Source organism: Micrasema longulum, unplaced genomic scaffold (genome assembly GCF_059751315.1).
Source record: "Micrasema longulum isolate JH-2025_06_02 unplaced genomic scaffold, ASM5975131v1 h1tg000401l, whole genome shotgun sequence".
In the NCBI taxonomy this organism is placed as follows: Eukaryota; Metazoa; Arthropoda; class Insecta; order Trichoptera; family Brachycentridae; genus Micrasema; species Micrasema longulum.
The window spans coordinates 369,293-388,207 of record NW_028277601.1 but is presented as its reverse complement, the minus strand read 5'-3'; the positions used below and the strand labels follow the sequence as shown (position 1 = coordinate 388,207).

General features: G+C 33.7%; 1 protein-coding gene across 9 annotated transcripts in view; it reads right to left on the bottom strand.

The window, feature by feature from the left end:
* Positions 1 to 18,915, bottom strand: part of LOC148281909 (RNA-binding protein 38-like) — a 110,943-nt gene that overhangs the window by 8,865 nt on the left and 83,163 nt on the right. For 4 of the 9 annotated variants that reach the window (XM_088225915.1, XM_088225916.1, XM_088225917.1 and 1 more), the window contains one exon: positions 8,146 to 8,209. In XM_088225915.1, the coding sequence (XP_088082041.1) occupies positions 8,146 to 8,209 (64 nt within the window). Of the gene's footprint in view, positions 1 to 6,037; positions 6,238 to 7,017; positions 7,078 to 8,145; positions 8,210 to 18,915 lie in introns of those variants that run through there. The other 5 variants (XR_015822233.1, XR_015822234.1, XR_015822235.1 and 2 more) reach the window with 2 other exon arrangements.

The window sequence follows — 18,915 nt, the reverse complement described above, 5'->3', positions numbered from 1 at the left end:
AGGCTTCGCGGCTACGGTTTGCCTTGAAAATCGCTCACGTGAAGGACGAATTGCGATACAATGGACCGGATAGGGAGGGGGAGAATCACGGCTCGGGGGCGGTGCACTCGGATTAGAATCAGTGGGCGCTAATTGGTCTAGGAACTAGATTCTAGAACACTATATTATTCCGGAGGTTAACGAAATTCCTTTTAGGAAACGGATGCAAAAAATAATTAGATCGGGAAATTGGTTCAACTACAACGTTCTTAAACCCACATTTCTATGTAATTCCGAAATAATTCATTTAATTTCGTCCCACAAATGTATACTAAATTAACAATCCAGAATAAATCTCCAAACAAATCGTCATAATTGTAGAATAACGACGTACGTTATTTTATTCAACTTTAGATGGGAGCGGTTTAAAAGTATATACAACAGTATATCCTGTGATACTTGCCTTAATTACATTATATATATATATATATATAAGCTTTTCAAGATCAAATTTTATATAAAAGAAAGTCAATGTAGAATTTTTCGCACATCCGTCATTGTTCTACGATCACGACGAAATGTGTATTTTGTGGAAACATTTGTATTCTTTAAAAAGGTTTTTCCTTAAATAATTTGGAGTCAATACATTAAAAAAATATACATATTAAAAAGCATGTAATTTTGTGTACATGAATTTGAACTAATTATATTATGCTTTTACTTATTCGAAGTTATTATTGTATTTTATAATTGTTTTAAGTATAACATTATAACTATTTTAGTATACTGAATCTCATAATCTAATTTGTTCGCGTCTGTGTAATGTAATACCGCTCATTTCCGTGTAGAGTGGACGTAGAATATTATTTTTCGAGTGGTCTTAATATTTTCGTGTGATTCATATGTCAAATGTATTCAAATAACAAGAACCTTATTACCTGTAGGTACCGGGGATAGAAAACTACTTTGTGAAAGAATAACTACCCCAAATGATCGCTCGGACAGGGCACTCGGTACTGTCGTTTGCTTTGAAAGCTTTCCATTTTATCATTTGGTAATAATTTCCGATTGGAAATATCGGCTATAAAAACGCTCCGAAATGGTAAATATTGAGCTAATGGGAATTGCGCAGTTGTGCTGCAGAGCATGTTATTACGTCAGATGTAGTTTTGATGGAATGGTCTGATGACACACGAAGGTGATACTGCGGACATCGATTTTGTTTTTATAATCACCTAGATATATTAGATACACCCTTTTCTAATTGTTTGAAACCAATTTACACTACCTGCGAGAATGTCTATAATGAATATTCAATAAGCTATAGAAACATTTGAGGCGAACAGCAATTAGGCATATATTTTTCTTACTGCCTCCAGCAAGACTCTCTTAATCCTCGATGAGTGTTTTCCCGGTGTAAATCCTGAATAAAGAAATCGAGTAGAGATAAGTCTGCCTCGTTGTGGAGTGTTTGGCGCGTTTGCAATTTGAATATTCTTCAGGCCCTGGGTTCGATTTCTGGCAGAGCGAAAGTGTAATATTTATTTTAAATGTTGTTTAAACTGCAATATTTCATTGTTCCTGGACAGGCACCTTATCTTTATAGTCCTAAGAAGTGATACTATAGTCTTGCTGGGTTCATTTATTAAACAAGTTAAGTACAATTCTTTAATTGGCTTCATCTCAAAATATTACTTTATTATTGTAAAATGATCAAATCAACATCCATAATTATAATCATTAACGGTTTTCGCAAAAAAAAAAAAACAGTTTAAAGGGCTGTATTTTTTAAGCAATATTCCAAAAGAATATGGACTTTTACATAGTTCAATAAAAGTAGTATCGAATATTTATAATCGAGGCGCTGGTCATGCCGTAACTATGGATTTGTAGACGGTACCACCTGTTTCATGTACCAATAAGTAAAACATCGTATGTTAAAAATGCTTTTTTTCGTAGGACTTTTTCAATGTACAATACAAAATTTAAAATTATAGATTACACAAACATCACTCTGTCAGATTTAAAATTTACACTAAAAATGTATTATGTAACTTAGTAGACATTATAATAATAAATATGTACATCTCCCCTCCCCTCCTTATCCTCTCTTCAAGCATTTTTGTCCTTATCCCGCCCAATTTACAGTAACTTAATGTTCTTAAAATAACATATTTATATGTATAAATTGTATGTATTTATTTTATATGTAATATGTTTTCTTTACTAACTTTGTATACTATGTGGAAATCTGTTATTAGTTCTGAGTTTATACACTATATCTGTTTGTTTACTAAAAATATGTATGTAGAACTGTTGATTTCCCAAATAAAATTAAATAAATAAATAAACTATCGTCCAGGAAGTACAATCATTTTTCCAGTCATTAGTACTTAGAACTTAGTATTTATTACCGGTAATTGAAACCGACAAAACTTCCTCAGTACCGGAAGGGATTGAGCCTTAACACAATATGAAGGTAATTAAATATTCCCCGAGCAGGAGGGGTAACTCGACACACGGACCGGGTGCTACTACCACCTATTATATACTCCCTGCCCACAACTTCTAGGGTTGGCTCCGAGGAGTATCAGATTACACCTAAGCACACTATTTTAGTTCCTACGTTATTTGAATAATAACTGTTTAACCTGTGTTTTTGCAATGAAAATGAAGGATTTTATATATAATGCGTGCAAAAAGTGCATTTAAATCATAATCGATTTTTAAAAAGGCATGATATCTTTACTCCGTCTATCTCGAATCGTATTTTTCCAATTGCCTCCTTTGAATTTATTTAAAATGAAACACTTCGTAATTTTTAATTTTGATAACAACAGTAAGGGTATATGGAAGTATAGGAATTCACAAGGTTTACGAAATGTCGTTAGCTGGTTTAAGTGGCCACTTTACGCATTGTTTAAAATTCACAAGTCTGCCTACGTTTGAACTTCCGTATTTTTTTCATTATTTCATTATTTCACCTGTTGAGTGTTGTAAAATAAAAGATCGAAAACTTACTGCTTTAACGTTAGCTTTTTGACAACCTTTTCTACCCAGCTGAGTGGGTTAACATTTACGAGAGCAGTCGAAAGGCTCAGAAAAAGTCATAATGCGTATAATTATTATCAATTAAATAAAAACCTCACTTCGTATATATTGTGCGAGAAAAGACGATATGTAATTTCTATATCTATAACACTCTTGTAGCTTGTATTTGGTACATGTAACTTTAAGTATATTTTTCACACGTTTATAGCCTGTATTGTGTATAGGTAATTTTGAATACGTGTCCATACTTTTTTAGCTTGTATTGTGAATATTTGTAATTTTTAAAACTTGGAATTTTTGATACTTAATCGTATTGTACATTTATTTCACAATATGGACTTATGTAGACTTAAAAATGATTTGTCTGTTTACACTTTTGCAAATAAGTTTTTGTATATTTTTTTGCCGCAACATATCGGTACCTTAGAACAGTCATTGCCCTTGTAGGTACGAGTACCTATAGATCCGTTCAACTAATCCGCACCGCACTGTAGCTATGCTTAAGTAGAATATTGGTCAGTAATTTTTCAAATACATAAATAAAAGTCTTTTTTAGCTCGAATTACGTGTAGGTATGTAATTATTAGTATTTTGGTGCTTTTTAGCCTGTATTATGTATATATTTAATTTTTAAAACTCATAATTCATAATAGCTTAGAATTTAAAATATAAGTTTGCTGCAAACATGTTTTTTTGATTTTTAAAAAAAAAAAAAATTTTTTATTCCGGTTTTGTAAATAACAGTATGGCCAAAAGTATTTATTTTGTTATCTGCATGTCTCTAAATAAGTTTTTTTCAAAAACTCATTGGCAATACAAAATTATGTATATATGTTTTTAAATAAATTAAAAAATAATAATGAAAATGACTAAACAATGACGCGAAAATCTAGTACTAAATAGTTTATTAGAATATAATCAACCCTTCTCAAATTGCATGTTGTACCGCCAGCTTACCCTTTTGCGACAAGTGTTGAGAGTTTCCGGCTACTTCCGGTAATTTCCGGTGGAAAATATTCCACGCAAGGGTGTCAGACCTTTGTAAAGTGATTGAATAATGTTAGATTTAATTGTTAGTGTTTCTTGGATAGCGTAAGCGACGAAAGGTCCTACTTTACTAACGTTATTCTTCGCTTCATAGACGTGTTTTGTTAATATTTATTTTTGTACTATTTTATTATCTATTTGGTAAGATAACCGATAAAAGTTATTACACTATTGATCGTATTACCATTATTAGCTCTTACTTTGTCACGATTTGCCGTTGAAAAATCGTAATAATCAGTGAAGGTGGATAACGTATGTTCCTCAGTGCGTCCACCGTCCACCTTCGGTCGCCCGATGTGGAGCACAATCGATAAGTGCGTTAGTCTGATAAAGTATTCAAGGTTTTTAGACACAATAATGCCTCCACTTTTTATGGGCGCTTACTTCTGAATTGATTTATTTATCGGCCACGAGCGCCTCCCGCGCAGCAGTACAACGGTGTACGTACATATGTACATAAACGTATACATTATGTACTCGTATATGTATAGTGTCCTACACGAGCATTATGTGCTCCTGGTATTAGAACTAGCACATACCAGTATCTAGTTTAGTTTTAGTGCCTACTTCACCCACCCCCTGATGATATTTCAGACTGAAACTGATTTCGGCTCCAGGTATAAATTATTATCGAGATTCGTTTAATTGGATTCTATATTTGGCATTAAATTTCCCGGTGGTCTTAACCTTTCCGCGGTCCCTAAAGAAACCGAAACATTTATCGCGATTGCTTCGCCTAGTCAGAAAAACCAATTTCAGCGCATGAAACTTTAAGTGAGACATGTTATACATACATACTTCGGGACAAAAGAGCTTACGGGAAATTCAGTACATACGTTTTAACGATGTATTGTTACGAACTATAACTAATAATGTTCTGCTAGAAAACCAATCAAGCGAGTGAAATTAATTTATAGGTAGAGTGGCAAGTGCTAGCTACCTCGGCTACTACTGGGCGCGTAGGCACCTATTGCTGTGAGCGCACTCATAATCATAATATCTGTGAGATGTGACGACAGTCAGGTGCATAGGTGAGACACTTCACTTACTACTGCTGACCCAATACACTGTCTGTGGTCAGACGTATTGCGCTTTAATTATTTTATGCTAAAAATTTGTTGACATTATTTTGGAGTAAGTAATAATTAGCTCTTATAAATACAGTTAATAAACGATAAAAAAATCTGTAAATAAGAGGATACCTACCCCCTAAAACACGAATTTTAAGTTTTATAGTATAAAATAGATCCTATCCGATATGATCGATAAAATCAGTAGTCAAAACATAAAACATTATTAATAGTAAATAACGAATATAAAGGACGAATTGCGCGCAGCAATAAACCATAAAACTTTTATCCACGGAACGTATCGCTATTTGTTGATTTTCCACATTATTTGAGCAGTTAAACTTTATGGATTAAATTAACCTAAATAATAGGACAAAGCCGATGTAAAAGGGTCGGTCGGTAAGTAAATACGATAGTTCTTCAGTCAAAACAGAATAATATTATTGGAAGTTGTTATATTAAATCATTATCCATGCTCCACTACAGCAAAACAAATATGACTTCTCCGTAGAGATCGAGGCTTAAAATCGAGCATCGGGCCAAACATTTTGTATTTACCGGAAAATCTCGCGCTAAGAAAATCAAAATGCACACACATCTTAAAACATAATAAATCAGATTATATTTTTATCGAACAAATAAGCTTAACACATTGGTTCGGAAAAGTGTCGAGAGAGAATGCAGCAGGCAAGAACCGAAGCGCTTGACTGCTGCATCTCTTCCTCTGCGTCTACATCAAATACAACATCAGCTAACAGCACTGCACAAAAACATAACACGCTATGTTTAAAATATTAATTAAATGTAAAAGAAAACGGCCACACCCCGCCACCACAAGAAAACCAAAATTCGTCACAAAATTCATGACACACGATATAACTTTCAAGTACTGGTAGATCTGATGTTAGGTGATTGAGCACTCTACGAGTATTCCAAGCTCGGAGTTCGGTGCCGTCTCGAGGTTGGGTGGTTTTCTCTTCGCGGATCTTCAGAGGCTGAGGTTACTCTTACGGGGAAGGATAAGTCTAATGCCTACTCTGTGCTCTACTACGAGTATACGCTGCCTGATTCACACCACACAAGCGCGAGCCTAAAGGAAAAACAAATATTCTGATAGAGGTTGTTTATTACCATTTTTACTGCGCGTGTTTTACGACATACTCGTATACCAAAACGCCGCTGTTTCCATCAATTTGTTTCCAATTTATCGAACTCGGCCATCTCGGTCAAATGTATGAAGGAATGGCTGATCCGCGAATGCCGAGCGAAAGGTCTCTCGGTGAGTTATGGCGAAGTGTTGTGTTCGAATGATTATCGTGTTAAGGATGTTAGGGCGTTCGGCGAGATGGAGGAGCGGATTCGAGTTGATGAGTCCACCACCGAATGAAAGCATTTCGCCCTAAGAATGTGGCGAGGCAGTGTCGGGTGACGGCTCGGCGGGCTGCGGCTGGCGCTGGCGGCCGAGGCCGGAGCCACGAGATGTTAACAAAGTAAGCACTGGGACATGATAAATGCCGCTGCAGCAACTTACTACGGGCGATATACGTGTGCCTTGGATTCTAGGAACATCAAATCTAAAACAACTCGACCGTTTTACGCTTCTCTTTGATTTGCGGAATTTCGCCAAAGGAACAATTGGGAATACTTTATTCAGCATTTGTTATTGTAAACAAGCAAATCAAAAGAGCAGCGAAACGTGTCAGTAACTGTATTATCGCCCATGTAATTGCTAAATGTTTTAATAGTAACAGTATTCACGGTAAAACACGTCAATCTTCAAAAATTAAAACAACTAAATAGAAACAAAACAAACACATCAATCCCACTCTCACGCAGTTTACTTTTCATAGAAAATCTTATTTATTTTACATTTTTCGTACGAGCTTGTAGCTTCGTTCCTTAGCGGGTCATTTGTCAGCCGTTCGACATTCTGCAAGGAAATGTAAAGAAAATGGTTCTCAATAAACCTCATGTGCATGTTATGCGCTCCACCAGATTACACTACTGCAGGTTGGGAGGGCCACCTTACCGATACTAATGTAGCTGTTGCGGAGAGTCGCCATCTTGTTAACTAGTCATGCGCATACTTATCGTCATTTTCATTTCAAATAGAAATTTAAAAAGAACATAAAACATGAAATTCGATTTTAACAATACAAAGTGTACGACCCAAATGCACTTTAACGCAGCAACGAGGTATAACATAAAATGGTAGAGCAGTAAAAGGCACTATGTAGATAGAAACTTATTAGGTTACTATTGTTTAAACGCGGATATACACGCGATAAGAAAAAATCAAAAGTTGGCGTGTGTTGCGCCTAACGCGATATTCCGGAGGTTATAGAAATCACCATAAATCTGTCCATAGTATTGTTATAATATCTCTGGTCACGATTGACTGCACCATGGGCTAGAGGGTTGCGATTACGATGCGGCTAAAGTGCACTTGTCGTGTTGTATTGCAGTCTAGACACGAGTAATAATATGTATGGGGTATTTTAAATATGCCGGCAATACGCGCAAAGAGTCGTAACAGTAAAATCATTTATGCTGATAATATCATAACAGAATGCGCACTCCTTTACTGTACAATTGGTGACATAAAAAAAATACCTCTTACAAGTCGGCGAGCCTTCTTCCCCGCTGTACCTCATCCGGCGCTGCGCGCGCACACGCGAGGGCTCTGATTGGCTTACAGCCACCCGCGTGACCCCGTTCCACGAATGGAGTTTCGCGGGCGGGAAAACGTAACGTCATAAAACGGAAAACTTTATGTTTTGACATTTTTGTTTTTGAGTACAGTCGCGGGAAGAGCTAACGACCGGTGAGAAAAATTGGGGACAAAATCAAGCACTTTTATAAGACTTAACTGTTTATAAAAAATGCTATTATTAGAACTTGTATTCAAATATGTCGCCAGTTTTTCTTACCTCAAACAGAGTAACGAGGTGCAAATTGGAGCCACGAAACATAAATTTGTAGCAAAACTTGTACTAACCCGTATTGGCTAGGAAGGACTGTAGGGTATCCCGCTGCTCGGATGCCAGTTGTAAATGGAAAACCTGAAAAAAATATATTTACATATTAATATAATTTACGGCGCTATTCCTAAAAATAAAAAGATTAAATTATTTTTACAGACTTGGGTATATGAGAAATTTGTTTTCAACAATATTATCTAAATTGTTGCGACGAGTATGCGCAGTATTATGATATTCGAAGGTCGGGCGTAGTTTCTTGGTCACAAGACAAGAAATATAAAAATATTCCGACTATCCGGGGGTATCTGCAGATGTCCAAAACAATTATTCTCACATATATACTTACTGTTAACTAATTTTCATTATTTGTTTTTAACAATAATTTGTTGATACCATTTTTTTTATACTTATTAGTATATGAAAATGTATATATTTTTTTGTTTAAATTCTTTAGAAGTTATTTACAATTTGCTTTTTAATTCAATTACTTTTATTATATCCATATAAAATTATTTTTTTCTTTTTTACTATGTAAAGTTTCACTTTTTATTTTGCATGGCAGTATGCTTCTTATTGTTTCTAAATGAATACAAAAAAGCATTGTTTATCTTTTAAAATTTTACGCACTATGTTTGTACTTAACTGTATATTTTTTGTAAATGCCCCTTGGGCGTATTGTAAAATTAAATAAATAAATAAATAAATAAATTTATTTCCGTTATTTCATGGATGGAGTAAAGCTTGAACGAGCGTCGACGTCCAGGGATCTCAGGGTGCTGTGTGACGGTAAGTTATCATTTAATCTACTCATAATATCATTATACAGTAAAATTTTGAGATTTGTTTTTAGAAATGCTGAGATTTTTTAATATATTCAGGTTCTGAAAACATTGTATAATTCCTTGGTAAGAAGTCGCTTGGAATTAAGTTCCATTATTTGGTCGCTAAGTGAAACCACATATTCCGTAATGATAGAGAGGGCGCAGAAAAAAATTCTGTGTTATCTGTATCTCTGGGAGTACGGATATTACCCGTAGCTTTTCCAGACTGACTTCTCACTGGGAATTCGGAGCTACCAATCATTGTTGGGAAGAAGGGATATTCATTTGGGTGTTCACTTTTTTCAACTCATCGGTGGTCGCATTTATAATTCCGATATTCTGCATGAATTCGGTCTATTTGTCCCTGATAATTATTTTCGACAAAGGCAACACAGGTTGTTCTACCTACCACGATGCAGAACCAACCTGCCAATGGTTATGCCAGTAGGTAGAGCAATTGTGTTATTCAGTCGTATCGCCTCGGATGTCAATATATTTCATGACAGTGAGAGGAGGGATGTCCATTTTACATGACTTTTTTTTCTCTTTTCTATTTAATAAATTTGATATGTATGTTTTGTAATGTGTTGAGAATTAATTGGATACTCTGTAATGTTCTCAATGTAACTAAAAATAAATAAATGAAAATGAAAAATGTAAGTATGTATGTTAAAAAAGAGAAATAGTATAAATTATTTCAAACGATTAGGTAAACAGCATTTTACACGATATTATGTATCCCGAGTGTTGCATTTATCAAGCGTGATGTTACTTCTTTTTACATTTCGCTTATGACAAAATGGCTTTCCAATGTTGTAACCTGGAACCAGAATAGTCCGGCGAGACAACTGAACACAATACATACTAAACTTGATGAGACAGGTAGCCAGAGACTTGCAATAGAATATGTGTCTCTAATAATTTGACACTCAGCGGAAGTCCAGAGAGCGAACACTTGGTTACATAATAATGGACGGTTAGAGTATAATTATATCGAGATTTCATTATAGGTGCATACTTGTAAATACCAATGATTAAACTAGATATTCGTTTATTCGTTATTGTTAGAACTTATCAAAATTGTATTTTTGTGAATGTATTTGTTATGTAACTAAAAATGTGGGATTATAAACCGGCATTTATAAATATAAAATCAGGCCGAATATTACGCAGCAAAAGATGGTATCTCCTATAACTTAACCCTGTAAATGCTTAGACTTAAACGTTCCATTTCCAAAACATGTATTCGTCTAAAATTATTTGTTAATTAAGAATATAAATTTTTAGTAATTTTTAAATTAGTTGCATTTAACATATTTTAGTTTTTACATAGGCTTCATAAATCATTACAGTATAATTGTCCGCCTCGTGGTAATGATCAGCGTGTTTGCCTACTACACGAAAGATCTCTGGGTCGATTCCCGGCATGGTTGACATGAAATATTTATTAAAAACAAACGTTTTCACGGTGGAATATTTAAAAGTACCTCGGCTGCCACTTGTAGCGTAGGATTGGTAATCTTGCCTTCACGAAGCAAAAAGGGTCCGGATACGGTGCGGTTGGTATACCAATGCAGTGCCCTATGCACCATTAAGTGGGAATAGGGAAATTATGATGGCTACTAGTATTATTTTGATATTTATATTATATTGGAAGTGTCTATTATGTATCGACTTTTTTATTTAAGAGGTAATTTAAAAAAATAAAATATTTCCTTATTATGTTAATATGTGCAAGCCTTATCTCCCAATCAAAAAACATCTATTATTTGGAATTAATTAGGTTTTTAAAAACTTTATTTTAACATGTATGTATCTTTTGATACAATATATATATATATATATATATATTTTTATTGATAAATCATATAACACAAAGTATTTTAAAGTATAATACGTTGAATTACATTCCCAGGAGTTACAACTTAATTCGGGGCATAAATAATATTAACATTTAGAAAATAACACATATTGAGAACAACAAAGAAACAAAGCAAGTTTAGCACCTTTATAACTAAATATAGCACAACAATATATACGCCTAAAACCTTTTCTTATACAAGCAGAATAAATATATTTAAAAAAACGCTTTTAAGAATAAAAAAATAGTGAATCTACTAAGGGGGATAAGGTCATGTTTTTTAGAACAAAATTTATACCAATCTGTTTTTTGGTTGGCTGGAAGATATTTTTTTTAGCAATAGCAAGTCCGCCAAAGTACTTATTCTTTGTACTTAAAGTTATAAATAATAAAAAAAAAATTATAATAATTTTAAAATTGATTATTAACTAATGTTTGGCTCACATATTAGTAATCACTTCAATAATTTTATTTCTGTGCGATTTTAACTCCTCAATCACAGTTCCTACTTCCATAACAATGACTTATATCGACAAAAAAACACCTTACACTGTTATAATTTACTTAAAATATTAATATGGACACAAAAAATATTTTAACACCGAAACAACATGTCTTGTTAGCATTTTTGCAGTGTGACACCTGGTTTCAACATTAAATAAATATGGTCGATTGTACGAGTGTTTGAAAATGATTGCTTTGGTCTTAATTTATGGACGTTTGAATATTTTTTCTGTTTACTTTGTACTAGTGGTAACAGACGATATGTTGAAATGAAATTATTTACTTAAAAGGCTATTAATAAACCTCGAATGCAATAACATTTTCCAACCTTTAATTCTATCATAGCGTTTTGATATAAACATGATTTCACACGAGACACCAAAGAAATTAGATACGCTTTTAAATGTATAATATTTTCATATCCGTCCGTTTTTTCCAAAATAAATAATGAGCACCAAAAGTAAAACAAAATCGTTAAAATTATATGTCACTCGAAAGAAAATTTTCTGTTCTAAAAAATGCTGTGTTTGTTTTTACGTAACGTACATTACTTTATTTGATTTCAAGCCTTTAAAATGGAATGTCAAGTATACAAAAACGACATAATGCATTCCGGACGACCAGTGGACCTCGATGAGAACCGCTCAAACCATATTATTCATGAAGATCCCTTCAAACCACCGTAGAATTGGCTGACCAGATGAATTATAGTCGTATGTCTTCCTACCGTATTTGAAACGCAAAAACCATCGACAAGCTGTCATTTCTTTCATGGCATCTTCACCGTGCACTGGGCAAATATCGCGGGCAGCTTTGGCAGCTTTCGCAGCTTGATCGCGAACAGAACGAGGTGTCGAAATTGTTCAATTTTGTCTACTTGACTAAAAAAATAATCTATGCGACGTAAAAACAAACACAATATCTGTAGATCGGAAAATTATCTTTCGAATGAAGTGTTATATTTTATATTAATTTAATATATTTTTTTTCAACTTATGTTAACACATAATATATATACGTTAACAGACTAACCTACTCCATTTTTGTTTGGGCATGAGTTAAGTGTCATCATTTTTGAGCGCTCAGGGCATCACTATGTCAACGGTTTTACAGAATGATTATAGTTTTCTAGAGACGTCAATGATAACAAACCGAAAATAGTGTTCTAAATTCTAAATTGTTTTATTTTTATTTACAAGCGACAGACGTCTCAGTAATTCTGTCGGGTTGCGTTAGGCACCTACTTCTCGAGTATACTTAGGTATTCTCATCTCGGTTTGATCAACTGCCAAGAGAATATGGCGGACCGAGGTGACAATGCTATATATATTATTACCGCAGTCGTTGTCTACAAGCACTTTCCAAAATAGATGAAAAACAACTAAAAAAATGAGGAGAAACTGACAACTTTAAAAGAAAACGATTGGAATTTGGGAGGTCAAGCACACAATCCACGTGCATTTAATATAAAACCTTCGTAAATGTATTTTAAAACCGATTTACATAAGGAATAATTCAATGTAATAATATATTGAGAAAATAAATAATTCGATCAAAATTAAATAAGATCTGTTATAATTTTCAATTAGTAGAAATGGTTCAGTTGAATTCTCTGCAAATCGTTGAGGCGGAGTTACAGATTCGAGTGATTAATTAGAAATTCTCGCCAGTCGTTAGGGATAATTATTACTTATTCATCTTGTCTATGCAAACGTACTTAAACTTGCGGACAGGAACGCGAGTACAATTTGATTTTATGATTTATATTACAGAACCTTCTATAAAATGCAGTAAATCTCGTCCAACTGAGATCTGAGTCTAAACACAACAAGGAGAGCAGTTATTGAAAGCCTATGTTGCTGTATGGAGTGAAGGGATGGACTCTCGAAGTCTCAACGATGAACAAAATTGAGGCCTTCGGACTACGGTTGCGCAGAATATGCAGCGAATCTCATCGACTATCGTGTCTCCGATGAAGGGGCTTTAAGCATTACGAATAAAAAGAGACTGAACACTGTCGAAAGAAGAAAAGCCTCATACTTTGGTCACATATTTCGCTATAAAAAGTATGCTCTTCTTCACCTTATTGTGAAAGGAAAGAAAGAGGGCAGGCGGGGTATGGTTCGAAAAAGAGCATCATGTCTCAGAAATCTTAGACAGTGGTTGGGCGCGGTGAAACTGGTCCAGATAATGGTCGCTAACCTCCGTTAGGAGCGGCAATAATACGTTTTCAGCTATTCTCGCGTTATTATGATTCAGGATGTCCAATACGGTAGTTTTTATGGTACAGGATTTTTATGATCAGACGCGCGATTTTGCCTTTTATTTGACGATTCAGATTACGGTATTCTAAGCTTAAAAACCATGCTTTTTAGCATAGAAACCTATTCGTTTGTACTTAGTGCCTACGGTGGCACAATGTCAAAATTTACAGTAAACTATTGACTCAGCTTGAACCGAATATCATAATAACACCTTGACACAGGTGGTTACGAGTGACAACCAATCACTGACATATTTAACTATACACACACGAGTGAAAATATCATTGCAACATTGCATGCTGAAACTTAGTACTTAATACCATTATTATCTGTTTTGTTTAATTATTCAGAAAAATAATCGTTATTCAATTGTACATCATATATATTATGTTAATGTCAGATTTAACAGAAATTACGCAACATTTATTTAATATCTGGATAATATTTCTAAACCATTTAAGAGATTCATTTATTTATCTTTATTATTTACTGGCCATATCTCACCAAAAGGTGAATCCTTCTTTTTCGTATATTCTCTCCAAATAGATATGTCAAGTTCATTCCCTTGTTTGTAAAACTTAGTAATTATACTCGTATTATCCTTTATGACTTTTAAAGTATCAATGCTTTCTGAAAATTAATAACTGTTGTTTAGATATTGAGCTACTCTTTTACAAGTTTGTACAGTGCGTTCGTATGTTTAAGTTAGTGGCTGTCGGTGTACCAAGTAAGCATACAATTTTTGAATGTTTTGATGCAAACTTTCTGTTACCCACACATTTGGTATTTAAGCTTTGAATGGATTGAGTACTGTATAATATTATTGTAAAATATTTAAAAGTTTCACGTGGATTTTATGTTGAAGAGTCGATTTAAACTTTCCAGAGATGCCTATATTGTTTATAATATAATATATGGGTACCTATATTTATAATAAAAAACATATAATTCAATTCATGGGAACCGATGTTGTTTTTTCATAAGAATGATTAAAATATTTAATTCAATGAAAACAGGAAAAAGACCTAAACACAAAACATAGCCTGTAAGATGAAAAAAAAACAATGCTCTGTGTACATAATTTAGTGTATATTTTTTTATTTGTGTTTGGTTGAGCCGAACATATGAGGACACAAGAAATGTGTTTCTTATGTCCTCATATATTATAAAATTTATTTTTGTAAGTGCATATTTTATTTTCCCACATCAAGTTCGTGTAACTCTTGGAAATTCGAAGCCTATTTTTATATTGAACGAATATAAAACAATAAAATACATACACAATCGTTCAATGATATTGAAAGCACCGGGGGTTAATGCGCTCGGTGTTATTTGTAAGAGTTAGAAGATTGGGGATATTATTTGGTCACTTCCTCGACAATACGACACTATCAGCAGTTGTTAGCGGCGGATAAATAATTGGAAGTTAGCCAGGAGTAAGTACTCCGAGGGATATTCTTATTAGTTTCCGTCACAAAACGACTGGAAAAAGATGGATGCGACGCAGTCGCTGTATTTCTTTTTTTTTGCGAGTTAAATGACACTGTCGCCCCGGCAGCCATTGCTATTTCCGTACCCCCGTGCTCGTGTCCGTGCCTAGTTCCTAGTGCCTAGTGCCTAGCGCCTAGTGATGCGACGGAGGAGTCTTCAGTTTAGCAGCGTTCATTAATTTACAATAGCACATTTATTTATTTATTTATATACGGCATTTCTGCCATTTACATATATGTGGTATAAAGAGTGCTTAAAAATAAAAATATTTTTAAAAAATCGAGCATGAAATATTAATATACTCGTACTGCACACATTATTAATTACTTGAAATACATATATATTTTAAAGAAATTATTCAAAAACAAAATACATTAATCAATCAAATTATAACTATTCCAACCCAATCTTCTGAAGATGATTTGCTCTTTTTGATAAAAATAGGTTGTTAACTTTATTTTTTAAGTTAGGCAGAGATAAACTACATAACGCACATGCTTTCACTGACTTGAATAAATACGAGACTAAATTACACAAGTTATAAAATTGCCATAAACAAAGTGGTCCCGTGGCTAGTGTTGCGGACTCGCGGATCAGAGGTCCGAGATTCGAACCCCACTCTACCCCGACTTGATTTCCATTTTCTAATAGTGAGTTGACTGGCTCCATTGCGGCACTCGGTTCTTGTTCAGGGCAGCTGCCAACGAAGTACGATTTGCTGCGATGATTTCCACCCTCCATCGGGGAGAGGAAAGATAAGAACAAGAAGAAAGTAAGGTGTTATTGACAACTCGCTTAAAATGGCCACCAAAGTTGAAATATTTAGGTAAATTATAAGAACGCTAATATATATATTTTTTAATAACATGTTTAGCCGGGCGTTTTTATTGATATTTTTATTAAAGTCAATATCATTATTATGAAATTTAAATAGGTACTAACGAATCTCTGTCAAGTATCACGCGGCTGGTTTGTTTATTTGGAAATTCTTTTTTTTTAAAGTGAAAACTGTCAGTTTGTGAAATGAGGAAGTTCAGCGGTTTTTTTATATTTATCAATAGACTATCAAACTGAGCCGAATTAAAAATAAATAAATTGTGTATCGCATTACCAGCGCTATGTTTTTTTTTAGAGATTTTAAAATATTTCCTCCTGTGACGTCTCAAGTTCTCTACGGTGAGTTGTCCTGATGGTGGGTTGGTTTTCCGGTAAACGGAAATGTATCAGAACACTCTATCGTTGGTTGATTTCGGAGAACTAGCGACGTCATTCAAAGTAGTTTATTTTTATAATTTTTTTTCATACATTTTCGAGAAACTTCACCGTAACATTAAATGCTCTAATTTTTACCGCGTGCAAGAAAACGTTTTTTATATGCAATTTCATCAACTTCATTGAAGTAAAACATAACACAAAGCGTTCAAATTAGTTTGTGATTTTTTTGTGGAAGTTTATTGAAACATTATTATGAAATAAAAATGAACCTAAAACACAATTTTGATTTTATTTATTTAAATTACAATTTTAATGTTTTCAACCTCATATGGAAATTGGATGATAGGTATCTAGTAACTTCTCTGCATATTTATTTATTAAACCTAGTGGTTAGCAGAGCTTACCGAGATTAGGAAGCAAGAAAGAAAGGAAGAAACTTAGGCCTCTAGAATTGCAATATATTAGGTATTAATAGATATATAATATATAAATAGCAAAAAAAATAATTAGTAGTGTTGAAAAATACCGAAGAGGTGCACAAAACGAATGTGTTAGTCAGATAAAAACATTGGCAGTGGCGTTATGATTTCTCATGCTGCGCTAATATTCTTCGCATGCTAATGAAATAAAATATAAATAGCAACTATTTCCATTATTACCCGTGTGGCTACATCGGACAAATGGTACTTGAGAGGAACGAACCACTTCACCAGAACGGTGTTTTATTTCTTTTGTAATTCCGATAGCTCCTGGCGATAGTGGTCTCCTTTCAGGTTTCAGTTTCTGGAGCAGTTTACCACACATGAAAAGACGCGACACATAAATCTGGCCGGAGGTAGATAGGAAATAGTTTCGTGAACGTAAATAATTCTACCGTTTTTTAATGGTGTTCAAACAATATTATTTTAGGTGACAGTCCCCTTATTTTAAACGTTACTCTTAAAAAAATAAGATAAATTATGACTGAAATACGGAACAGAAATATATACATTTAGCCTCAGATTTTTGACCAAGAAATTATAAACTGAATGTTTTAACTATTTTCAAAATACTGTTTATGAAATAATAAATACATGTGCTTTTTTAACATCACAATGTAATTTTTGTTGAAATGTGTTTTCAGATCGGTGAATTTTGTTTCCTGGATTAATTAATTTAAAGCCAATGAAGGATATCGTCATTACGATACGTATATATTTTACCAATTTTTTAGATTTTAAGAACAAATATAATATTGTTTGATAACGATAAAACACTTTTTTTTTTTTTTTGAGGTGAAAGAAATATTTGCGTTTTTATGATTTAACCAAATTTTTAATTTTGAGGGCCATTTTCAACGAGTTGTAAATAACTCACTATTAGAAAATGGAATCAAGTTGAGGTAGAGTGGGATTCGAACCACGGACCTTTGGTCTGTGAGTCAGTTAGTAATTAAAGTTAGTGATCTGGTAAAAATAATTTTGTATGTAGTTTTCTTTGATTATATATTTTTTCCGTGTCTAAATCGATGGCTACACTCAGGTAAATATCCTGAAAAATAAATTAAAGGGGGAGAAGTCCGGCTCGTAGTGTAGTATTTGGTATATTCGCCTACTGTGCTCGAAGTCCCAGATTCGATTCCTAGCAGGGTCAACATAAAATATTTGTTTTTAAGGTGTTTTTCACAGCAATATTTCACTGTCCCTGGAATGGTGGTTTATGTAGGTGCACATTGCATTTACCCGTGAAATGGGCACAATAGGATTACATTACCCCCTCCAGTTCTATTTGTAAAATATAAGTATACCGTATACGTAATAATATGAAAAGAGGGATATTCTGAATTATTTCTAGAAAGTTCTCGTATCTTTGTCGAACTGTGATCCAATAGACGCCTCAGCACGAAACATGTGAATATTTCAGTGGCGAAATGCAAAAAAGATTTATTCACCCATTCCATTTTAAAACATTGGAATGTTAAATCGTGAAAACCACAAAATGATTAAGTTTTTTTAACATTGATCCATAAAACATAAAATAAATACCTGGACGCGGTCCCGAGGTAGTGACGTAAACTTTGAATCGAAGGTCAGAGGTTAAAAAATAGGCTTAAAATTGAAATATTTAGGCATAGAATTAAGAATAGTCCAGAAACCGCATACGAGCATCAAACAGAAGTTAACTTAACTACTCATAAATGAGTAGTTTTCCGTTTTGACCCATTATTTTCTTAATAGACGTCGCTCAGTACTCCTGATTTGAATTAAACTATGCCGTGTTGTGTTTTTTCAAAGTGTAGAAATACTGCTAGGATCTTAAAGAAACAGGATGGGATCACATTTCATGTGTAATTAGCATATGAATGTGTAAGTAGCAAATACATAACTTGAAAATTGAATAGTTTTTCCATCTGTCAGATTGTCGAAGAAATCAAAATGGACATTTCGTTTGTGTTGCCAGGGTAATATTTTTTTTTTTACCCTTCTTTGCTCATCTAATGAGAGAACTAATGAAAATTGGACCTCGGATTAAACAACTCTGTGGTGGACATTTGACCTTTAAAACATCAAATATTATTTAACAGGATATAAAAATATCCGTTTTATATTTTAAGTTCAAAGTTCATTAATTCATTTACTCTTATTAAATTAC